The sequence below is a fragment of the Tyto alba genome, unplaced genomic scaffold, assembly GCF_018691265.1.
Source record: "Tyto alba isolate M040663 unplaced genomic scaffold, T.alba_DEE_v4.0 Super-Scaffold_8, whole genome shotgun sequence".
Taxonomy (NCBI): Eukaryota; Metazoa; Chordata; class Aves; order Strigiformes; family Tytonidae; genus Tyto; species Tyto alba.
Genome location: NW_024881329.1, coordinates 19,079,312 through 19,101,885, shown reverse-complemented (window position 1 = coordinate 19,101,885; position 22,574 = coordinate 19,079,312). Strand labels below are relative to the sequence as shown.

The 22,574-nt window shown below is 67.6% G+C and overlaps 4 protein-coding genes across 12 annotated transcripts; 2 read left to right on the top strand and 2 right to left on the bottom strand.

Annotated features, from left to right (window-relative positions):
* The first annotated feature begins 28 nt into the window (after nt 1-28).
* LOC116962732 (protein tyrosine phosphatase receptor type C associated protein) lies at nt 29-2,016 on the top strand. Its single transcript, XM_042784548.1, has 2 exons — nt 29-612; nt 1,370-2,016. Exons 1-2 carry the CDS (start codon nt 610-612, stop codon nt 1,904-1,906), a joined length of 540 nt encoding a protein of 179 aa, XP_042640482.1. The 5' UTR covers nt 29-609; the 3' UTR covers nt 1,907-2,016.
* Nucleotides 2,017-2,252: 236 nt separating this feature from the next.
* Nucleotides 2,253-6,450, bottom strand: RPS6KB2 (ribosomal protein S6 kinase B2). 5 transcript variants are annotated; one of them, XM_042784547.1, is made up of 15 exons: nt 6,361-6,450; nt 5,377-5,411; nt 5,153-5,273; nt 4,976-5,044; nt 4,748-4,895; nt 4,601-4,658; nt 4,404-4,504; nt 4,222-4,312; nt 4,025-4,115; nt 3,785-3,892; nt 3,605-3,667; nt 3,403-3,480; nt 3,184-3,291; nt 2,950-3,062; nt 2,253-2,729 (listed from the first exon to the last, which is right to left on the bottom strand). In XM_042784547.1, the coding sequence occupies exons 1-15, from the start codon at nt 6,430-6,432 to the stop codon at nt 2,558-2,560; spliced, it is 1,428 nt and encodes a 475-aa protein (XP_042640481.1). In that variant the 5' UTR covers nt 6,433-6,450; the 3' UTR covers nt 2,253-2,557. The 5 variants fall into 5 exon arrangements, with proteins under 5 accessions (XP_042640481.1, XP_042640478.1, XP_042640479.1 ...); XM_042784544.1 differs by lacking the exon at nt 6,361-6,450 and having other exon boundaries at nt 3,184-3,288; nt 5,377-5,971; XM_042784545.1 differs by lacking the exon at nt 6,361-6,450 and having other exon boundaries at nt 4,228-4,312; nt 5,377-5,971.
* Nucleotides 6,451-9,381: 2,931 nt separating this feature from the next.
* Nucleotides 9,382-17,509, bottom strand: CARNS1 (carnosine synthase 1). 5 transcript variants are annotated; one of them, XM_042784538.1, is made up of 11 exons: nt 17,385-17,509; nt 16,418-16,472; nt 15,670-15,688; nt 14,645-14,855; nt 14,353-14,442; nt 13,464-13,951; nt 12,872-13,052; nt 12,104-12,189; nt 11,225-11,456; nt 10,837-11,108; nt 9,382-10,637 (listed from the first exon to the last, which is right to left on the bottom strand). In XM_042784538.1, exons 3-11 carry the CDS (start codon nt 15,670-15,672, stop codon nt 9,411-9,413), a joined length of 2,790 nt encoding a protein of 929 aa, XP_042640472.1. In that variant the 5' UTR covers nt 15,673-15,688; nt 16,418-16,472; nt 17,385-17,509; the 3' UTR covers nt 9,382-9,410. The 5 variants fall into 5 exon arrangements, with proteins under 5 accessions (XP_042640472.1, XP_042640473.1, XP_042640474.1 ...); XM_042784539.1 differs by having other exon boundaries at nt 16,418-16,437; nt 17,385-17,475; XM_042784540.1 differs by lacking the exons at nt 16,418-16,472; nt 17,385-17,509 and adding an exon at nt 15,776-16,291.
* Nucleotides 17,510-19,161: 1,652 nt separating this feature from the next.
* On the top strand, nt 19,162-22,570 carry PPP1CA (protein phosphatase 1 catalytic subunit alpha). The gene is made up of 7 exons (XM_032989937.2): nt 19,162-19,268; nt 19,958-20,089; nt 20,252-20,482; nt 20,831-20,935; nt 21,104-21,327; nt 21,996-22,130; nt 22,360-22,570. Exons 1-7 carry the CDS (start codon nt 19,214-19,216, stop codon nt 22,468-22,470), a joined length of 993 nt encoding a protein of 330 aa, XP_032845828.2. The 5' UTR covers nt 19,162-19,213; the 3' UTR covers nt 22,471-22,570.
* Nucleotides 22,571-22,574: the final 4 nt, after the last annotated feature.

Sequence of the window (22,574 nt, the reverse complement as noted above, 5' to 3'; positions counted from 1 at the left end):
CTGGAGGATTTGGGGGGTTCATTGTGGAGCCAGGGAGCTGTGGAGGCTGCAGGAGCCACCGGGGGAGACTTGGGGGACAAGAAGGTGAAGCTGTCATGGGGGTGAGCTTGCCTGCATCTGGCAGGAAACAGGGGGGGGCCACAGTGGGGGTGCCCTCCCCACACACACACACAGTGTTGCACCCACTGTGCCATGGGGCAGGGGGACCCCCAAATGTGTCTGTTCCCATCCCCCTGTCTGGCAGGTCCCTTCAGTGTCCCCAGGGGGTTGGTGTCCCCATAGAGCCGGATGCAACACTTGGGGGGGGGGGGGGATGTTTTAGGGCTCCCAGGACTGTGGTGGGGAGCAGAGGGACAGTGCGGGGGGGTGTGTGTATGTGTCAGAGTGGGTCCCCAGGGCTGGCAGCCACCTCGGGGTTTCCAGGGCCCCCGGGGTGCATTTTGGGTAGGCGGGGGGGGGGGGGGGTGCGTGCACACATAGAGCACCTCGCCTCCCCCCGCACCGATACATCCGTTGCGTGGGGGCAGGAAGTGCTTGGGGGCCCCCCCCCCCCCCCCCCAGCACAGCTTGCGGCTGCAGCATCAGGACCTGTTCCGGCAGCACCTGCTGATGGTGAGCACCCCAAAACTGGGCAGGGTGGGAGATGGGGTGTCTGCGATGGGGGGGGCATCCCCTAGAAGGGGAGGGAGCTGGGGATGGGGGGCCAGGCATTTCTTCAGCTTCAGTTTCCCTCACTAAATCTGGGGGGGGTTTGGCGAGGGAGGTAGCTGTGTTTCATCCAAATTTGGCCCCCCCCCAGCAGGTGCTGCCCCAGGGGTTGAGGCTGGGGGGGGGGGGGGGGGGGCAACAGTGGTGGGTTTCTGGGGCAGATCCTCCACTGCCCCGGCTCCCACAGCGGGATTGGGGGCAGCAGGGCCTGGCTGTGCCTGGAGCTGGGGCGGCAGGAGGGCTGTTTTATTTTGGGGGGGGTGGGGAAAGGTGCCACAGTGAGGCCAGGAGGGGGCCGGGGGTGGGCTGCAGCACTGCAGGAAGGGCTGCTGTGTAGCTTTGGAGGGGGGGGGTGCCTGCCCCTCCCCGCTCCCCCTGCTGTAAGTTCATCGTGGGGGCGGCAGGATCCGTCTCCTCTCCCCCCCCCCCCCCCCCCCAGCACCCACAGGTGCTGTGGCACCCCCTGACCGCAGCTTCCCGTCACGGGGCCGGTTGGCCACTGGCCCGGCACACACCACAGCCCACCTCCCCGCCAGCTTTAAAGCCCGTTGCCCTCCACTCCCCCCCCCCAACCCAGCCCTATTTTTTTAGGATGGGTGTGGGGGGGGGGTTACCCTGAAGTTGGGCTGGGTGACCTTGACCCCATTGCCCTCTCCCGCAGGCTGGAGCACGGCAGCCAGCGCCCGCACTGGTGGTGCTGGTGTTAACCGGGTTGGCAGCGGCGGGAGAACCGGAGACGATCCGCCGCGACCGGGCGGTGGGGGTCCTGCTGGGGGTCCTGCTCTGCTTGGCCGTGGGCTTGGCCGTGGCCTGGAGACATCTTTGCCGCCTTTCGGCTGGGCGCTACCACCCCCGGCCCATGGGCCACCGGGTGCTGGGGCTGCTGCGGGGACGGTGGCACCGGCTGCGGGGGGGACGGGGTGACCCCCCGGAGGATCCTGGCCACAGGGAGGTGGCGGAGGACCCCCGGGAGGAGGAGGAGGCGGAAGAGGAGGAAGAGCTGATGCCGTGGAGCCAGGACCACCGACCCAAGGAGGAGGAGGAGGAGGAGGAGGAGGCAGCCCCGGAGGCCGGGGAGAGCCCCCCGGGGGGAGAGCAAGAGGTGGGGGGCAGCGCTGAGGCCCTGCTTAGTGACCTCCACGCCTTCTCGGGGACAGCGGCGTGGGGGGACACGCGTGGCGCCGCCACCGCGCTGTGACCTCCCCCCCCCCCCCGCCTCCCGCGCTGCCCGCCCACACCCCCCCCCCCCAGCCTCCCCATTGGCTGCAAGGGCCTAGGCGCCGACCAATAAAAGAGCGGGTCTGCCCAGCTCCGGCTGCCAATCTTAAGGGAGGGGGCGTGGTTTTGGGGAGAATGGGTGGGGCCAAGGGTGTGGAAAGGCAAAAGTCCGCGGGGAAAGGGGGCGGGGCCTGAGGGAGGGGGTGGAGCCTGAGAAACGGGGCGGGGTATGAGAAAAAATGGGCGGGGATAGCGGAGAGGGTGGAGCCTGCGCCCCACCCGGACGAGGCACCCGATCCTCCCCGCCCCCGCACAGGACCACCACGGCCTCATTAAGTCCTTTAATTAGCACACATTCAGCAGCCTGGGCCTGCCCCCCGGGGGCCACACCCTTGGGGTGGGGGGGACCCTCCCCGCTCCCCCCAAACCCGGCCCAGCCTGGCAGCAGGGGGTCGTGTTTGGGGGGGTGGGACACACACACACACACGCACACGCACACGCACGCACACGCGGGGGGGGGGGGGGGCTATCCCCATAGCAGCAAGCAACATCGTGGGGTGCCCCCCCCCCACCCCCATGGGGGGCACCAGGCCCCTTCACCCCTATACACACCCTCCCCCCCCCCCAACCCCTACCTGGGCACCCGCCCCCGCCCCCCCTTCTGCTTCTTGGCACCCCCGGAGGTTTTGATGGGTAGGGGGGCCGTGACTTCGGCGGCTGGGGGGGGCAGGTTGGCCCCCAGCTCCATCGGCTCCCCCGCTGCCCCCGGCTTGAACGCCTCGAAGGGGGAGAACTTCACAGGGCTGACGGGGGGGGGGGGCAGAAAATTAGGGGGCGGTGTGTGAGGCAGGCACTCCCCCATCCCCTCATGCCCAACACCGCCCCCCCCGTTGGTGACCACCCCACCGCCCCAGCCCCTTTTCCCTCACCTCGGTGCCCAATGCACCCACCTTGTTGCCCCCCCCCCCCACTCCCAAACCCCCCTACCCCCCTGCCCTCCCCGCTCTGGGGTGCAGCAGGTACCTGACGGGGGTGCGGGGGCTGCTGTTGAGGCGGCGGGGGGAGCGCACCTTGGGCTGGAAGGAGAACCCCTCCTTGATGCTCTCCAGCACCGAGGGGGCCACGTAGGTGAAGCCCTGGAGAGGGGGGGGGTGTGTGTCATGGAGCTGGGGGGGGGGGGACGGGGTCCCAAACCCCACCAGAGTGTGTGTGGGGGTGTGTGCATGTGTGTGTGTGACCCCCCCCCCCCCCAAATACCAAGAAAGCCTGGTTGGCGCTTTCGCTGATGGTGACATCGTCGGGGCTGTCGACGGGCGTCTGGCGGGTGAAGCGGGTGTCGAACTGGCTGACATCCTCCTCCGACTGCTGCAGGGGTGGGTGGTGGGTACACCCGTGGGTGCCCCCCCCAACTCCAAACCAACCCCCTCCTCCCCTTCCCTTTTTCCCCCCTGCCCCCCACTCCTCGCCAGCCCCTACCAGGCAAGGTTTGAAGGGGGGGTCCAGCCGGCGGGCCAGCAGGTCTTCCCAGTTGATGTGGCGGAAGAAGGGCTGCTTCTGCGGGAAAGGAGAGGGGGGGGGTCAGTCAGGAGGGATTGGGGAGGGGGATCGGATCAAGCAGAGGAATGGGGGGGGGGGGGTCCACCCGGCACCCACCCCACTTGCCCATCCCTGCCTGTACCTGCACATCAGCAGCGTCTCCTGGGCCCCCCCCAACCCGCTGGTTGGGGTTTCTCTTGAGGAACTGGAAGAGAAAAAGGAGGATGGAGAGGATGATGAAGGGAGGGGGGGGCGTTGAATGTGTGTTTTGGTAGGACCTACATAAACAAGCTGGGAAGTTTTTTGGGAGGGGGGGTTGGACCTTTTTGAGCAGGTCCCGTGCGTCGGGGGTCAGGTAGGGCGGCAGCACCAGTTTGCCCTTGAGGATTTTGTCAATGGTCTTCTTGCGGTTCTCGGCGGTGAAGGGGGGCTGTGAGAGGTACCGGGTGGCGAGGAAGGCTTAGCATCACCCTAGTGGGGACCCCCCCACACACTCTTTTCACCCCCCCACACGCACACCCACCCTCCCACCCAGGGAGGAAAGAACAGGAGTGGGACTTGCCGATCCTGTGAGCATGTCGTACATCAGGGCGCCCAGGCTCCACCAGTCCACCGCCCGGTTGTGCCCACTACGCACCAGGATCTCGGGGGCCCTGGGAGGGGTGGGGTGGGGGGGGGTACCCTGAGTTGGGGGGTGGACCAGGGGAACACACACCCCCTCCCCCCCTGCCCCAATTCCCCTCACTGCCCCCGCCTCACATATACTCAATGGTGCCGCAGAAGGTGTGGGTGACGGCCCCGTCATGGATCGACTCCTTGCACAACCCGAAGTCCGTCAGCTTGATGTGACCTGTGAGAGATTTTGGGGGAAGGGGTGGGGGTGTCAGCACCACCCCCGGGGACAACCCCCCCCCAAACTCTCCTCCCCCCCTCAAGCCCACCTTGGCTGTTGAGCATGATGTTCTCCGGCTTGAGGTCGCGGTAGATGATGCCGTGGGAGTGGAGGTGGCCCAGGGCCAGTGTGATCTCACTCAGGTAGAAACTTGGGGAGCCGGGGAAAGGAGGAAGGTGGGGGGCTGTAAGCGGTGTTGGGGTTTCCCCCCCCATGGGCCCCCCCCATCCTCCACCACATCCCTACCAGGCGGTGTCCTCCAGGAAGATGCCTTCCCGTTCCAGCTGCATGAAGAGCTCTCCACCTACAAAACCACAGCCCAAGCAGGGACCCCCTGAGCCAACCCCCGGCCCCCCCTGACCCCCCAAAACCCCCCCCAGGTGCCCCTCTTACCGCTGAGGCACTCCAGGATGAGGTAGAGCTTGCCGCCCGTCTGGAAGGCATAGATGAGGTCAACGATGAAGGGATGTTTGACAGCCTCCAGGATGTTCCTCTCAGCCCGGGTATGCGCTGTGTCCTTGGCATTGCAGGCGATTTTGGCCTGGGGGGCGGTTGGGGGGGTGTTAGCGGGGCAGGGGGGCTCCCCAAGGGGGCCGGGGGGGCACGCTGGGATGCCATTACCTTCTTCAGGACCTTCATGGCAAAGATCTTCCCCGTGTTGGTGCCCTGTACTTTGCGGACCTGGAACACCTACAAGGACAAGGAGGGGGGGTTGGGGATGCTGTCGGGCAGCACTGGACGGCCCCCCACCCCCCATCTCACAGAGCACCCCCAAAGCCCCCCCCAGGGCCCCCCCACCTTGCCGTAGCCGCCTTTGCCCAGGACGCGGAGCAGCTCGAAGCAGTGGGGCCCGATGTGCTCGGGGCCGTTGTTGACGCTGCTCTCCGAGATCTCGATTTCCTCGTAGTGCCCCACGGGCCTGTGGGGAGAGGGGGGGGGGGGGAGAGGGGACGGACCCCCTGTCTGTCCCCTGTCTGTCCCCTGCCTGTCACCTGTCTGTCCCCTGCCCGTCCCCCACTTACTCCAGGCCGTTCCCCCGGGGCTCCAGCTCCATCTCCTGTGGGAGGGAGCCCACGGTCAGTGGCGGGCAGGGTGCTGGCAGCAGGCAGGGGACCCACGGCACCCACGGCACGACACCCATGGCATGCAGGGGACCCATGGCACCCACAGCACGCAGGGCACCCATGGCACACAGGGCACCTATGACACCCACAGCACGCTGGGGACCCGTGACACCCACGGCACCCACAGCACACAAGGCACTGAAGAGACACTGGGGACCCACGGCACGCAGGGGACACATGACACCCATGGCACCCACGGCACGCAGGGCATGCCAGGGACCCACGACACGCAGGGGGACCCATGACACCCACGGCAGTCAGGGCACCAAAGACACACTGGGGACCCACAGCACCCCACGGCATGCAAGGGGACCGGTGGCACCCACAGCACCCACAGCAGCACCCACAGCGGGGCGGGGTGCCACACGCCGGCGCTGCCGGATGTTTCCGGGGTGAGGCCGGGCCCTGCCCCGTGGGACCCCCCCCCCCCCCCCCCCGCCTCGCCACTCTGCCCCGTGGGGAACCGGGGGGGCACCGAACCGTCTCTGCTTCCACCCCCCGGCCCCCCCGTGCCCCGGCCCCCCCCCCACCGGCCCCACCGCGGCTGCCTGTCCGTGTGTCCCGACCCCCTCTGCCCGTCCGTCCGGCAGTACCGAGCGGGCCCCGGTGCATCCCCGCGCTGCCCTCGGTCCCCCCTCCATGCCCCCCCCCCCCCCCCCCCCCAGCCGGTGCCTCTCACCGCGCACCCCCCCATATCCACACCCCACTCCCAGTGCCCCCGTCGCCGTTCCCATTCCCAGACCACGCTCCTAATCCCGGTGTGTCCCCCCCGCCAGCCGGTCCCCGTGTGTGTGTGTGTGTCCCCTCACGCCCCTCCCCGCTGTCCCCCCCCAAGCCTGTCCCCGCTGTCCCCCCCCCCCCCCCGCCCCGGTGGCAGCTCACGGCGCCCAGCTCGGGCTCGTCCCCGTCGCTGCCCTCCTCGGTCTCCAGGTCGATGTCGAACACCCCCGCCATGACGGCGCCGTGCCGGGACCCCCCCCCACACACACACCCCCCCCCGCAACACCCCACCCCCCCCCCGGGACCCGCCCCGCTGGCCCCGCCCCTCTAGCCCCGCCCCTCCCGCCCCACCCCTCCCGCGCGTCACCGGGGGGACCCCGGCATCCCCGCCGCGGGGCGCGCCGGGAGTTGTAGTCCCGCGGGGAAGGGACACACGGACACACACACACACGAGGGTCCCGCGGCGTGGGGTGGCGGGGGGCGCAGGGACAACGACAGAGCCAGTCCGGCCGCTCACAGCCTTTACTGGGGAACCCCCACCCCCCCGCGCTGGGGTGGCGGGGGGGGGGGGGGGGATGCTCCGCCCCCGCTGCGTCGCTGTGACCTCATCGGCGCCGCCGTGACGACACTGAGGGAGGAGGAGCGCCCCTGAAAAGAGATAGAGACACCCCACACCGGCCCCCCCCCCCCCCCCAACACCACCACCCCGCTCGGGGTCCACGCGGGATCGTAGGGCACTGGTGGTGCTGCGGGGCCGGCACGGCTGCGTGCGGCTGTAGGGCACTGGTGTTATTGTAGGGTCGCAGGGGCTACAGGAATTGTGTGTTATTGTAGGGTCCGTGGTGGTGGTGTAGGCTCTGGGGCACTATAGGGGCTGTGTGTTATTGTAGGGTCACAGGGGCTATAGGGGCTGTGTGTTGTTGTAGGGTCGCTGGTGTTGTTGTAGGGTCTGGAGCACTATAGGGGCTGTGCATTATTGTAGGGTCTGAAGCGCTGTATGGGCTGTGTGTTGCTGTAGGGCACTGATGTTATTGTAGGGTCTGGAGTGCTATAGGTGCTGTGTGTTATTGTAGGGTCACGGGGACTATAGGGACTGTGTGTTATTGTAGGGTCACTGGTGTTATTATAGGGTCTGGGGCTCTATAGGGGCTGTGTGTTGTTGTAGGGTCGCTGGTGTTATTGTAGGGTCTTGGGCCCTATAGGGTCTACGTGTTATTATAGGATCTGGAGCACTATAGGGGCTGTGCGTTATTGTGGGTTCACTAGTGTTATTGTAGGGTCACAGGGACTATAGGGACTGTGTTGTTGTAGGGTCACTGGTGTTACTGTAGGGTCTGGGGCTCCATAGGGGCTGTGTGTTGCTGTAGGGCACTGATGTTATTGTAGGGTCTGGAGTGCTATAGGGGCTGTGTGTTATTGTAGGGTCACAGGGACTACAGAGGCTGTTTGTTATTGTAGGGTCACTGGTATTATTGTAGGGTCTGGGGCCCTATAGGGGCTGCCTCTCTCTATGGGGCTTGGGGCGTGCGGGGGGAGCCACACTCCCCTCTGCTCTCAGGGACACCCGGCCTGGGTGTCAGGGGGCCCCAGGCCAGCGGAGCTCGTGTGACGTCGTGGGGTCCTGGGGGTATCCCCACCCCACTGTGGGACGTCTCCCCCCTGCTGCCCTGCTTTGGGGCGGGACCCCTTCTACCCAGTCCTGGGCATTCTGTAGGGTCCCCCCGGGCTGGATTGTTATTGTAGGGTTTTCCCACACAGGTCTGTGATTGTAGGGTCGCCCCACACCAGTTTGTTATTGTGGGGTCTCACCTTCACGGTCTGTTATTGCAGGGTCTCCCCAGTTAAGTCTGTTACTGTGGGCTCTCCCCGTGGTGCTTCATTATTGTACGGTCTCCCCACGCTGGTTTGTTATTATAGGGTCTCCCTGCCACAGCTCTGTTCTTGCAGGGTCCCCCACACTGGTCTGTTATTGTAGGGCCTCTCCATGCTGGTCTGTTATTGTAGGGTCTCCTCACAAGGGTCTGTTATTGTAGGGTCTCCCCACAAAGGTCTGTTCTTGCAGGGTCTCCCCACGCTGGTCTGTTATTGTAGGGTCTCCCCACACTAGTCTGTTATTGTAGGGTCTCCCCACAAGGGTCTGTTATTGTAGAGTCTCCCCACAAGGGTCTGTTATTGTAGGGTCTCCCCACAAGGGTCTGTTATTGTAGAGTCTCCCCACACTAGTCTGTTATTGTAGGGTCTCCCCACACTAGTCTGTTATTGTAGGGTCTCCCCACACTAGTCTGTTATTGTAGGGTCTCCCCATGCTGGTCTGTTATTGTAGAGTCTCCCCACAAGGGTCTGTTATTGTAGAGTCTCCCCACACTAGTCTGTTATTGTAGGGTCTCCCCACACTAGTCTGTTATTGTAGGGTCTCCCCATGCTGGCGGGTGCCAGCACACCCCAGGCTGCACCCTCTGCTCTGCTGGGGTGGCCTGGATGCCTCTGGGGGGGCTGCCCTCACCCCCCATTAGCAGAAGTTTGTTAAGGGGGGACGCTGCCCCCCAGCCCTCCCCCTGATGTCCCCAGGGCATGGGACAGACAGGGACACCCCCCCCTGTCTTAGGGGGCACTGAGGGTGCTGGGGGAGCACAGGAGATGGGGTGTCAGGGTAATGGGGGGGTGTCAGAGGTTGGGGTGTCAGGGTGATGGGGGGGGGCAGGGGAGTGGGGCAGGTGCCAGGGGATAGGGTGCCAGGATGAGGGCAGGGGGGATGCCAGAGGTTGGGGTGTCAGGGTAATGGGGGGGCGGGAATTACCAGGGGATGAGGTGTCAGAGCAGGGGACTGGGGTGTCAGGGTAGCAGGGGGCTGTGCGGGGTTACTGGGGGATGGGGTGTCAGGGCAGTACGGGGGGTGCCAGGGTAATGGGGGGGATGCCAGAGGTTGGGGTGTCAGGGTAATGGGGAGGGTGCCAGAGGAGTGGGGCAATGCCAGGGGATGGGGTGTCAGGACTGGGAGGGGATGCCAGGGGTTGGGGTGTCAGGGTAATGGGGGGGTGCCAGAGCAGGGGACTGGGATGGCGGGGAGCAGGCAGACGCCGTGGGACGGGATAGCAGGAACCAGGGCAGCCGGGGCTGCGGAAGGAGGTGCCAGGGCAGTGCCCCCCTCCCCGCCCCCCCCATTCCCACACCAACCCACCCGCCCGCCCCCCAGCCCCGCTGCTTCCCCGGGGCTATTTGAAGTGGGAGAGGAAATGCTCGACCGGGTACCGCGGCGAATCGATACCCAGAGCCTGGCAGAGCCCCAGCAGGCGCAGGCAAGCCTCGGCCCGCGTCTCCCCGCCGCAAGCCACGCTCAGGCAGGGCTCCTCGTACTCGCCGGCCCCCGCCGTCTCCTCGAAAAGCCGGTTGAGGCGGACGAGGCCACGGCTCTGCAGCTCCCGGAGGGTCGCCAACCCCCCGCCGCTCCCCAGCACCGGCCCGTGCTCCGAACCCAAGCACATCACGCCGGCGAGGTGGGCGCGGGGCACCGGGCGAGCGGGCAACACCGGCGGTAGCCCCAGGGCCACCAACACGGCCGCCAGCAGCAAGTCAGGGCCGTAGACCTCCCGGATCCAGTCGCGCAGGTAGAAGCCCCCCATGCGGGGGTTGATCTCCAGTAGCCGAGGGCCACCGGGACCCAACTTCAGCTCTACGTTGAAGACGCCATCCAGTAGCCCGCAAGCCACGCAGCACTGCAGGGCCGCCCGCACCAGTTGCGCTTGCCGGTCGGCGGGCAAGCAGGAGGGCAAGCAGGCAGCCGTCTCCAGGAAAGCGGGCAGCCGCGTGGGGCCGTTGTCGGACACCCAAGCGCCCAAAAGCCGCCCCTCGAAGACCACCAAATCCACGTCGTGCTCGGTGCCCGGCACGTACTCCATCAGCAGCATGGCGTTGCCCCAACCCAACCCGATGCCGGGGTGATCGGCGTCATCCCGGAGGTCTCGCCAGAGCCGGGCGGCGTGAGCGTGGCACTGCCCGGCGTTTTCCACCAACCGCACGCCCACGCCGCCTGCCCCGAACTCCAGTTTGGCCACGGCGGGGAAAGGCACGGCCCCGGCCGCCCCTTCCACGTCCCCGTGGCTCTGCAAGCGGCGGCAGGGCACGGCGAAGGCGGCGGGCGGCGGGCGGCCCCGCCGGCACCGCTGCAAGTGTTGGTGGGTCCGGCTCTTCTGCTTGGCCACGCGGACGGCGGCGGGCGGGCTGCCGCGGAGGCCCAGGCGCTGGCAAACCAGTGCCGCCAGTACCACGCAGTCATCCCAGTAAGAGAGGCAAGCGTGGGGCCGTAGCCCCCGGGCGCGGACCAGCTCCACCACCCGCTCCGCGTGCTCCTCGTCCCGCCGGTGCTCCCGGCTGTCGTAGGGCAGGAAGGTCTGCACCAGCCCCGCCGCAAAATGCTCCGGGTCCGACTCTACCAGGTGGATCTGTGGTCCCCGGAGAGGTGTCACTGGGGTGCACCCACCCCTGGCACCGCAGCTTTGCCAACCCCCCTGAACACCGGCTGGGACAGTGGAGAGACCGCCTGAGGTGTGGGCACAGCTACAGGGGAGGTTGGCATGCAGCGTTCACTCTGAAACCTACTGATGGCAGTGCCCGCCAGCCGGGGCACACCAGCCTCCTCACCCTCAGGCCGTAGCCGCGGGCCGCCTCCCAGACGAAGCTCTTGCTGACGCCACCGGCCCCGATGAGCAGGATGTCCTTGCCCTCGACAAGGTGACACTGCGCTCGGTGCAGCAGGGCCTCGGCCAGCAGCCGGGGCAGGTCACCGGGGGGTTCCCCCACGGCGCGCCCCATGGCCTCGGCCAGCAGGCAGGTCTCCAGGCACCGCTGGCTGTTGGTGGACAAGGCCACCAGCTCCAGGGTGTCATCCACGCACGCCAGCAAGAAGTCCACGCCTGGAGACGGGGACACGGCACTCAGCACCGTGGGTGGGTGGCTCCCAGGGACCAGTGGCGTGTCATGTCCCATCCGTCCATGTCCATCCCCCCCCCTCCTTTTCCCTGGTGCTCACCCAGGAGGTCGGTGCAGGCGCGGGTGCCGCCGCGCTGCTGGGGGCTCAGCTCGGCCTCGGTGGCCAGGAGGGCGGCCATGGCGGCCTCAGCAGCCCCCCGTAGCCGCGTGGCCAGGGCCTGCCGCTGGCCGGGGGCCACCACCCCCCACTGCTGCAGGCTGGAGTCCAGGCCCTGGGGCAGCGCTGCCCCGTGCCGCACCGGCAACTCCGCGCGCCCCACGGCGCAGGCCACCTGAGGGGACAGGGTGACGCTGGCATGGGGACACTGGCTGCCACCCCAGGGCCTGGGGACACGGGGAGTCAGGGGGACATGGATGGCCACTACAGCTTGGGGACATATAGGGTCACCTGAGCATGGGGACAGGGATGGCCACCATAGCGTGGGGACATGTAGGGTCACCAGAGCATGGGGATATGGCCACCATGGCTTGGGGACACGTAGGGTCACCAGAGCGTGGAGACATGCATGGCCACCATAGCCTGGGGACACGAACGGCAATCAGGACATGGGGACATGCAGGGTCGTGAGAGCATGGAGACATGGATGGCCACCAAAGCTTGGGGACACAGGCTGCCATGAAGTCACGGGGACATGGATGGCCACTATAGCTTGGGGATATATAGGACCACCAGAGAATGGGGACATGGATGGCCACCGTAGTTAGGGGCCACGCAGGGCCACCAGGACACGGGGACATGGATGGCCACCATAGCCTGGGGACACATAGGGTCACCAGAACATGACGACGCGTGCCACCACCCCATACCCTGGTGGGACACACGTGGCTGTGCCCCACCAGTGGGTGGGGCTGCCCATGGCCACGCCCAACGGGCCCCACCCAGGCAAAGGGGAGGAGCCCGGGGCGGGAGGGGCCGTACCTGGCAGAGCTGGGGCCGGTCCCCCCAGGACCTGCAGACCAGGGTGCAGATGCGCAGGGCCACCGGCAGCCGTGGGGCTGGGCTGCCTGGGGGGGCGAGGGACAGGGCAGGGGGGGGGCCCTGCCCAACACCCCCCCCCTCCCCCAAACTTCCCCCCCTTTTATGGGTTTCTGGGACCCCCCCCATGGCACTGTAGTGACTCCGGGCAACCCCGAGCCCAGGGGACAGCGAGGTCTGGCACCCCAAACCCCACGGGGGTGTAGAGAGGTGAAGGTGGTCACCCTGTCCCAGGGGATCTTGGGGGGGGGGGGGCGCTCAGGGGGGCGCCACCTTCCCCCCACCCCCCCCACCCCCCAGGGGACCATGAGAGCCACGGTGGCCACCTTCTTCCCACTCCCCACCACCACCCAGGGAGGGTCTAGGGTGGCCACCTTTTCCCCCACTCCCACCCCAGGGGACTGTGGGGGGTCCAGGGTGACTTCCCCCCCCACCCCAAGCGACTACGGGGGGCCAGGGTGGCCACCTTCCCCCCACACACCCCCTCCCAGGGCACTATGGGGGTCCAGGGTGACCTTCCCCCACCCCAGGGGACCATAGGGGTCCAAGGTGGCCACCTTCACGCCCTTCCCCAGAAGCCCCAAGAGTTTGGGGTGCCCCGACGGCCAACCCCCCCACCCCCAATCCATCCCAAGGACCTGCGGGGTTGGGACACGGGACCCTTCCCTCCCACCCCAGGGTGGTGGGCGCCTGAGGGCCGGGGGGTCTTACGTGGGGGGGGCGCGGGCAGGCGGGCGGTGGGCACCAGGGCCTCCAGCAAGACGCCGTCGTCCTCCCGCAGCCCCCGGAGCCGGGCACCCACCGCCCGCGCCACCGCCGCCCCCTCCTCCTTCCCGTGGGTACTGCGGGCGCCCGTCCCGCGCCACCGCCACCCCGCCGGCCGCACCACCACCTGCGTGTCACACCCCCTCCGTGTCACACCCCACCCACCCACAGGCACGTGACAACCCCGATGCCACCCCCCCACCCCCCCACCCCCCAATCCTCCATCCCCCCCCACTAGTGTCACCGCCACTTGGGTCCAGTTCACCCCACCGGTGCGTGGCCTGCAACTGACCCAAAGTGCTCCACGGGTGACCACCCCACCTCCTCCCAAATGCCCTGATGTGCCCCACGGGTGAACCTCCCCACCTCCTCCCAAATGCCCTGATGTGCCCCACGGGTGACACCTGCCCTCCCTCCGCCCCGCCCTAACCCTTGTGCCCCGTGGGTACCCCCCCACACACACCCTCCCATGCCAGTGACCTTGCCCCCTGCACCCCAGCCATGCCCCGTGGGTGCCCCCCCCACACCCCGTGCCCACCTGGCTGTAAGGCCCCATGGCGGTGCCCCCCAGGAAGGCGCCCACCTCCTCCTGCACCAGCTTCTCCTGACCTTGAGGGTCCTCCAGCCTCACCAGCCTCACCCCGGGGGCCACCGGCTCCATGGGGAGGTCCCCCCCGGACCCCAGGATAAAGGCCAAGGTGGGGGGCACAGGCAGGCCGGCGCGAGCCGCCAGCACCCACCGGGTGACCAGCGGGTCCTCGAGCCGGCGAGCGAGCGGGACCGAGCCCCCCGTGGGGCAATCGAGGTCACGGGCCAGCTCACCCACCCAACCGCCCTCAGAACCCCCTGTCGCAAAGGTGCCCGTCACGTAGTTGGCCCGGCGGGGGGGCACGTAGGTCTCCAGGATGCTGTGGCCCCCCGCCTCGAAGGAGATCCCCCGGGAGAGCAGCAGGGACCAGGAGCCTGGGGACGTCTCCGAGGGCACCCGGCTGGCCCAGGTGGGTGACAGGCACAGCACCATGGCACCTGGGGGTGAGTGGGGGGCACGGGCAGCCGCTGTCCCCCTCCCCCTGCCCCGACTCCACTCCCCGGGGGAGGAAGAAGGGGCACCCACCCAGGGAAGGAGAGTGGCAGGGAGCAATGCTGCGGACGCCCTGGCACCCTGGGGTGGCATTTGCTGCCGACACTGGTGTGTGCTGGGGTTAACTGGGGCATGGGGAGCAGAGGGGGGGGCTGGCACCACCGTCATCCCCCTGCCTCAGTTTCCTTCTCAGTCCCGGTCACGCAGGGACAGGTGGGTGTGGGGAATGCTTCAGCCCGGGGTGGGAGCTGCTGGGTGGGATGTGGGGAGCACCCATGGTGGGTTCACGGGTGTCTCGTATGGGGCAGGGATTGGGGGGGGGGGCACACGAGGTGGCCGTACCCACCTGGGCAGCGGGTGCCACCCTCCAGCAGGATGGGCAGGAAGGCGGTGGGAGAGCCCAGGATGCAGACGGTCATGTCCAGGGGCCCAAATCCTACCAGCAAGGCAAGGGTTAACAGCCCCAGGGTGGGGACCCCTTGCCATCCTGTCCCTGGACACCCCCCATGTCCCCACGCTGGCCCCATGTCCCCATCCCCACCCATGCCTGTCAACCCCCTGGCCCCACCCTGGCCCCATGGCCCCGTCCCACCCCAGTCCCTGTCACCCCCGTGTCCCCAGTCCCCTGTGGCCCCTACCCGTGCGGGGCTCTGCGGAGCGGTCCAGCGTGTGGGGCAGCCCCTCCTGCCGCAGGGCGCTCTGCAGCAGCTCGTAGGCATGGGTGGCACCGTCGGGGTCCCCGCTGTCCTCGGGCACCTCGCCATCCGGGGCCTCATCCTCCAGCCAGCCCGGGCACAGCGCCTCTGGCCCTGCCCACGCCAGCTCCGCACTCGTCTGGTCCCCCGAGAGCTGTGGGGAGCAGAGGTGGGGCTGGCACGGGGCTACAGGGCTGGTATGGGGCTAGTGGCCTGGTATGGGGCTGGTATGGGGCTAAGGGGCTGGCACGGGGTCTGGTAAGGGGCTAGTGGGCTGGCATGGGGCTAGTGGGCTGGTATGGGGCTGGCATGGGGCTAAGGGGCTGGCACAGGGCTGGTGAGGGGCTAGTGGGCTGGCATGGGGCTAAGGGGCTGGTTATGGGGCTGGCACGGGGCTGGCATGGGGTTAAAGGGCTGGTATGGGGTTGGCATGGGGCTAGTGGGTTGGCACAGGGCTAGTATGGGGCTAGTGGGCTGGTATGGAGCTGGCACGAGGCGAAGGGGCTAGTATGGGGCTGGTTCAGGGCTGGCATGAGGCTAATGGGTTGGCATGGGACTGGCATGGGACTGGCATGGGGGCCATGGGGCAGCTGTGGGGGTAAGGGGCTGAGCGGGGGGGGTGGGAGGGGGGCCCAGGGTGCCACTGCCCCCACGTCGGTGGGGGCATCAGGGTGCTGGGTGTGGGGGGGTTGTGGGTGCTGGGCAGGGAGCCAGCACCCCAGGGCTGACGGGGGTGCCAGTGCCAGCCGCCGGGGCTGCCAGCTCTGGGACAAAGCGTCCCCTTGTCCCCGCGGGGTCACGCGCCGGGTGGGCACAGCGCGCCACGCCACCCCGCTTCCCCGTGGCAGCGCCCGGCACTGCCGGGGCTCACCGGGGACGTGTGTGTGTGTCCCCACCCCCACTTCACCCTCCCGGGATGGGGCACCCCCCCTCCACCCAGACCCCCCCCTCACCCAGGGGCCACTCACCATCCTGGTGACCAAGGGGCTGCGAGAGATGGGGGGACAGAGTCAATGCCACACCCCCACCCACTACTGGGGAGTCCCCCCCGCCCCCCACCTTTGCAGCACCCACCAGAGCCCGGCACCCTTCGTGGGGCACCTGCAGTGCCACCAGGTTGTCCCCTCGGTGCCAGCCCCGGTGACCCCAGAAGCTCCGGCTCAGCCCGACAAGCGGGGATTAGCGTAATCCCACACCAGCTCAGCACGGCCAGGGGGCAACCCCTTCTTCGGGGTGCCAAGGTGCCCTGGGGGAGCGCAGACCCAAGCGGCGAGGGGCCACCCAAACCCCCTCCACCACCCCCCTGGGGTGCCCCATTTCCCAGGAGGGTGCCTGGCCCAGCTGGGCACGGAGGGAAACTGAGGCACGGAGCTGAACAGTTGCCCACTTGCAGCCACCCACCCCGGCTCCTCCCAGCCCAGCTCTTACCACCCCATGGAAGGGGGGGGGCGGGACCCCCCAGGGGCCACGGGGATGGTGTCCCCATGGGGCTGTTGAGATGCAGTGACAGGGTTAAGGGACACATGGCTCGGTCTCTTCCCTGCTGGCGGCGCCTGCCAGCACCAGGACCCCCCCCAAATCCCAGAGATAGGGAAGCCACAGGGGTCCCCGCTGGTCTGTGTGTGTCTGCATCCCCCCTCCCCAGCCCTGTGCCCCCCCCCCTTCCATCCCCAAACTGGGACAGCTGTGTCCCCCCCCCACGCCCGTGCTGGGTACCTTGGGGTGGGAGCCGTGGCCTGGGAGCGCGCGGGGGACGAGAGCTCAGGGACGCCTGGCACGGGGGACACCGATCAGCTCTGGCCTTTAAACACCCCCCCACACACGCCCCCCCCACCCAGTGCCACCCTGGGGTGCCCAGCCCCGTGCCCCGGATTAGGCGGCGGGCACAGCGGGCGGCACAGAGCCCCATTGTCCCCCTCCACGGGTGGGACACACACACACACACACACACACACACACACACACACACACACACCCCGAGCCGGGTTTGTCCCCAGCCTTGTCCCCAGGAGCGAGGGACAAGAGTGGGGGTCCCACAGCGGGCCCTGGGGTGGTGGTTTGGGGTGTCCCTGTCCCCAAGCTGTCCAGGCTGGGCATGTCCCCCCCCGTGTCCCCCCGTCCCCAGCACGGCGGAGCTGCCAGGCCGCACGTCCCCCGGCTTAGCTCCAGCTGCCCACGGCGTCACTGTCACCGTCACCGGTGGGCAAAGAGCCACCGGCACGGGCCACCGAGCCCCGCGCACCCTGTTACACCCCCACCACCACCCTGCGGCCACCCCCTGGCACAGCCATCACCTGCACAGCCCCACACCCCACGGCCACCACCGCCCCACGCTGTGCTCGTCACGCCGCCCCAGGGTGTCCACGCACGGGGTGGGGTGGGGGGAGGACACGCGTGGGCACACACACCCGCGACACGTGTGCAGGTCAGCGTGCAATGCAGACACGAAACACGCACAGGCGCGCACGCAGCCCTGGTGCACACCCCCACGCGTGTACACCCCCCCCCCCCCCACACACACACACCCCCCACCCGGATCCCGCTGCTCCTGCACGCCCCCCCCCCAGCACCAGCACCCTCCGGTGCGTGCACACGCACACACACCCCCCCCCCAAAAAAGCACCCACGGCCACGCGCATCCCCCCCGCCTGGCCCCCACGCTCCCACTCGAGGCAGCACCCACCTGCAGTGGCCGTCGGTCTGTCCGGTGCTGTCGCGCTGTGCCCGCTCCGGTCCGGGCGGGGCGGCCCCGGGGGGGGGGGGGGGAGGCGGGGCCGGGGGGGAACCCGGGGGAACCGAGGAGGGGGGGTGGGGGGGTGGGGGGGGGCTGGGTGCGGAGCTTCGGAGTGGGAGTGTGGGAGGGGTGTGGGGATAAGGGGGCAGAGGGGGGGCTCGGGGGGGCGGCGGGGCACTGGGGCTCGGGGCCGGGGACAGCGGGGGGACAAGGGGGGACGGGGGGAGCAGGGGGGGACAGGGGGGCTCGGGGGGACATGGACAGGGACAAAGGGGGACGGGGGGGGACAGGGGGGGACAGGGACAGCCCGGCGGGGTCACCCGGGGCCGGCTGTAAAACTGACACCGCGGAGCAGAAATGTCAGCGCTGGGGCCAGGCGGCTGCTGCCCCCCGGGAGCTATTCCCGACCGCACGGCACGGCACGGCACGGCATCGAGTGGAGTGGAGTGGCACGGAATGGCACGGAATGGAATGGAATGGAACGGAGTGGAGTGGAGTGGAGTGGGGTGGTACGACATGGAATAGCATGGAATGGCACAGAATGGAATGGAATAGAATGGAGTGGAGTGGCACGGCACGGCATGGTATGGAATGGAGTGGAGTGGAGTGGAATGGAGAGGAGTGGAGTGAAATGGCACGGAATGGAATGGAATAGAATGGAATGGAATAGAATAGAGTGGAGTGGAATGGCACGGAATGGCACAGAATGGAATGGAATGGCACACAAGGAATGGCATGGCATGTCATGGCATGGAGTGGAATGGCACAGCGTGGAAGAGCGTGGCACGGAATAGTGTGGAATGACATGGAATGTCACACAGGGAATGGCACGGCACGGCACGCAGGGAGCGGCATGATATGGCACACGGGACACGTGGGAAATGGCATGGCATGACATGACATGGCATGGAGTGTCAGGGCGTGGCGTGCCGTTGCACGGCGTGGCAGGGCGTGGCGTGGCCCCTCCCCTCCCTCCCACGCCCCAGCACTCCCACCCTCCACAAGCTGGTGGGTGTGTGTGCGGGGGGGGACGACACACGCCCAAACGGGGCGCAGCCCCCCCGTGCCACCCCCCACCCCCCCGTGGCCCCAGAGCCCTAAGGGTGCCCACGGGAGCCCAGGCTTTGGGGTGCCCCCGGGGACACCGAGGTGGCAACAGCCTCCCAGCAACAGCCCGGTGCTGCTAGTGACGGTGGCCCCACGGTCCCGGAGCTGTCACATGCCTTGGGGGGGACATACACACACACACGGGGGACACTCCGCTCTCTGCCAGGCACCGCGTCCCCCCATGTCCCCCCAACACCGTACCCCACCACAGCCCACTGAGGACCCCACCTACGCCGGTCCCTCCTGGCGTGCCCCCCTCTCAATTCCCCCGCCCCCCTCCCTTATCCCCAGGTTGTCCCTGCACCCCGAGGAACGCGGGGACATGGAGGGGGGGTGGGGGGTGGGGTGTCCCCCACTTCGTTGTCCCCCTGCTCAGGGTGTCCCGCTGCCGCGGGTGTCCCCAATTCTCTGTGCCGCCGACGGGGTGCCTGCAGGTCCCTCAGGCAGCGGATGGGGTGCCCCTGTGCGCCTCAATCGCGGATTTTTTTTTTTTTTTTTGGGGGTGGGGGGGTGGGGGTGTCCCCTCTGTGTGTGTGTCTCTCCCCGGTTCCTCCCTCGCCTTGGCCGCCTTGACTCCTCCGAGCCGACAGGGGGCGCCAGCGCTCCCGCCCCTCCCCGCCCTCAAGCCGGGCGCGCGGCGCCAAGGGGCGGGGCGGCAGCGTCCGGCGGCCATGGCGGACACCGAGAAACTCAACCTCGACTCCATCATCAGCCGCCTCCTCGAGGGTGAGCGGCCCCCTCCCCGCTGGCCCCGGGACCCCCAACAGCCCCCCGGCACTGCCTGACCCCTCGGGGGGCGGGAAGGTCTGGAGAATTTGGGGGGGGGGGAGGGGGCCCGTGGGCGTGAGGGGGGGGCACCTGGTTGAGGTGGGGGTGTTGGGCCTGGATGGTGTGTGTGGGAGGTGAGGTCTGGATATTGAGTTGAGGGGCTTGAGAGGCAGCAGGGAAGTTGGGTGTTGGGGGGGGGGGATGTGGGGTTTGGGGGGTCAGGGGGTCAGGTTGGTAACGGGGCTGCTGGATTTGGGATAAACCTGAGGGAGGGAGGGAGGGGAGGGGAAAGGGGCAGCGTGTGGGGGGTGTTGGGGTACGGGGGGTGCTGGGTTGGTGCAGGAGAGGAGTTTGGGGGCCCTGCCACAACCCCCCCCCCCAGCTCCGGCACAACCCCGTGGGGTGGGGGGTGATCCGTGCCCACTCACCCTGGTGTTGGGGGGGAGGGAGATGGGACACACACGGCAACGACAGGACACCCCCAAATCGCCCACGCCCGTTGCTCCTGCCAGTCTGTGGGGCGCACGGGGGTGTGCCACGGCCCTGATGCCCGTCCCTCAGTGCCAACGCCGTGGGGTGCCCGTGGGTTGCCGACAGGGTCCCTGACTCCTGTTTCTTTGGTGGTGGGGGCCCCCCCCGTCCTTCAGTTCAAGGGTCGCGGCCGGGGAAAAACGTGCAGCTGACAGAGAACGAGATCCGGGGGCTGTGCCTCAAGTCACGGGAGATCTTCCTCAGCCAGCCCATCTTGCTGGAGCTGGAGGCACCCCTCAAGATCTGCGGTGAGGGCTGGCTGGGTGCTGCACCCCAACCCCAGGCTGGGCACGAGGACCAGCTGGGGGTCCCAGTATGGCCCAGTGGCCCCAATGGGCAGCACTGGGGCCCGCTGTGGGCTGGTGCGGGTGGGCTGGGGTGCCACCCACGCCCTGTCCCCCACCCCTCAGGCGACATCCACGGGCAGTACTACGACCTGCTGCGGCTCTTTGAGTACGGGGGCTTCCCCCCTGAGAGCAACTACCTGTTCCTGGGCGACTACGTGGACCGGGGCAAGCAGTCGCTGGAGACCATCTGCCTGCTGCTCGCCTACAAGATCAAGTACCCCGAGAACTTCTTCCTGCTGCGTGGCAACCACGAGTGCGCCAGCATCAACCGCATCTATGGCTTCTACGACGAGTGTGAGCGCTCGGGCTGCAGCTGCGTGTCTGTCCCCCCTTCCCCTTGCCCCACGTTGTCCCCTGCCAACCCCCATCCACAGTTGCTGTGATCAGGGTGACTCCTCCTGCCACCCCCGTGCCATCCTCCCACCCACAACCAACCCACACCACCCCAGTGCACCCAGTGCCATCCACACCGTGTCCCACGCCCACCCTGCGCCCCCTTCCCAACCACCTCCACCAGCGTGTGCACCCTGAGGACACCGTGAGTGCCTCTGCACAGTTGCGGGTGCTTCACCCAGGGGGGAAAAAACCCACGTGGGGGGCTCTTGGGGACCCCACTGGGCACCCACACCCGCTGTTCCGCAGGCAAACGGCGATACAACATCAAACTCTGGAAGACGTTCACCGATTGCTTCAACTGTTTGCCCATCGCGGCGATCGTGGATGAGAAGATCTTTTGCTGCCACGGAGGTGGGCATGGCCCTGCCTGGGGCTTTGGAGGAGCGACTGAGGGCTGGAGTCTGGGTGGAGGGGACACAAGAACTTTGTGACAATGATTTGGGGGGTTCCCAGGAGGATGGGGGGGGCTGTTGCTGAAATAACAGTGCCTGCTGCCACCCCCCACCGCTGTCTTCGCAGGGTTGTCTCCCGACCTGCAATCGATGGAGCAGATCCGGCGGATCATGCGCCCCACGGACGTGCCGGATCAGGGCCTGCTCTGTGACCTGCTTTGGTCTGACCCCGACAAGGACGTGCAGGGCTGGGGCGAGAATGATCGCGGTGTTTCCTTCACCTTTGGGGCCGAGGTGGTGGCGAAATTCTTGCACAAGCATGACCTGGACCTCATCTGCCGGGCACACCAGGTACTGCCGGGCACCCGACTGCTGGGTGTACCCCTGGGGGGGGGCACAGATTTGGGTCCCCAGTGGGTATCGGGTATGGGGCAGGCATTTTTACCCCTCATATCTGCCTCTCAAGGGCGGAATTGAATCTGGGGGCTGCCTGGGTCTGCAGAGGTGGGGGGTCTGGGGAGGTATTTTCCCCCAAAGGGAATGGTTGATACTGGGAGGGTTTTAGGGGGGTGTGGGCTGGACTGTGTGGGCTAGATTCCTGGGGATATTTTCCCCCAAGGGGGGGTGGATATTTGCCCCCAGGAATGGGTGTTTCCCCTGGGGGATGAGTATTTGCCCTCGGCTGCCCTGGATGGGTATTTACCGCCGGGGGATTGATATCTGCCCACAGTGGGGTGGATATTTGCCCCCTGTATGGGGGTATTTGCCCCCAGGGGATGACTCTTTTCCCTCAGGGGATGGGTATTTCCCCCCCAGGATGGGTATTTACCCCCTGGGGGGATTGATATTTGCTCCCAGAGGATGGGTACTTGCCACAAGTGGGTGAGTATTTGCCCCTTGGGTGTGAATATTTGCCCCCAAGGATGGATATTTGCCCCTATTGGTGGACATTTGCCCCAGGAGGGTGAATTTTTGCCCTGGGGGTGCCCGGCTCAGCTACGACTCCGCCACGCCTGCAGGTGGTGGAGGACGGTTACGAATTCTTCGCCAAGCGCCAGCTTGTCACCCTCTTTTCGGCGCCCAACTACTGCGGGGAGTTCGACAACGCGGGTGCCATGATGAGCGTGGACGAAACGCTGATGTGTTCGTTTCAGGTGGGCCCGGGGGGGGGGCTGTTGGGGCAGGGAGGTGGGGGGGGAACACTGGTGAACACAGTGGGGGGCTGGAGGAGAGCCCCAGTTCCTCCTGGGGGTGTAAAAGGGAAGGTGGAGTTGAGGGGAGCCTCTGCCCTCAAGGCAGGAGGGGAGGGGGGAGCTGGGGCAGGGGGCACGGCATGCACCCCCCCCACTCACCCCTTTTTTCCCCCCCCACTCCCCCCACCAGATTTTGAAGCCGGCCGACAAGAACAAGGGCAAATACGGGCAGTTCAGCGGGCTGAACCCCGCAGGACGCCCCGTCACCCCTCCCCGCAACTCTGCCAAAGCCAAGAAATGAGCCGCGAGCCACCCCTGCCCCTCCTCCCCACCTCAAACTGGGGCCTGGCCCCCCGCCCCCGCACCTCCAACTTTCAGCATCAGGTCGCTTTTTCTTTCGACTCG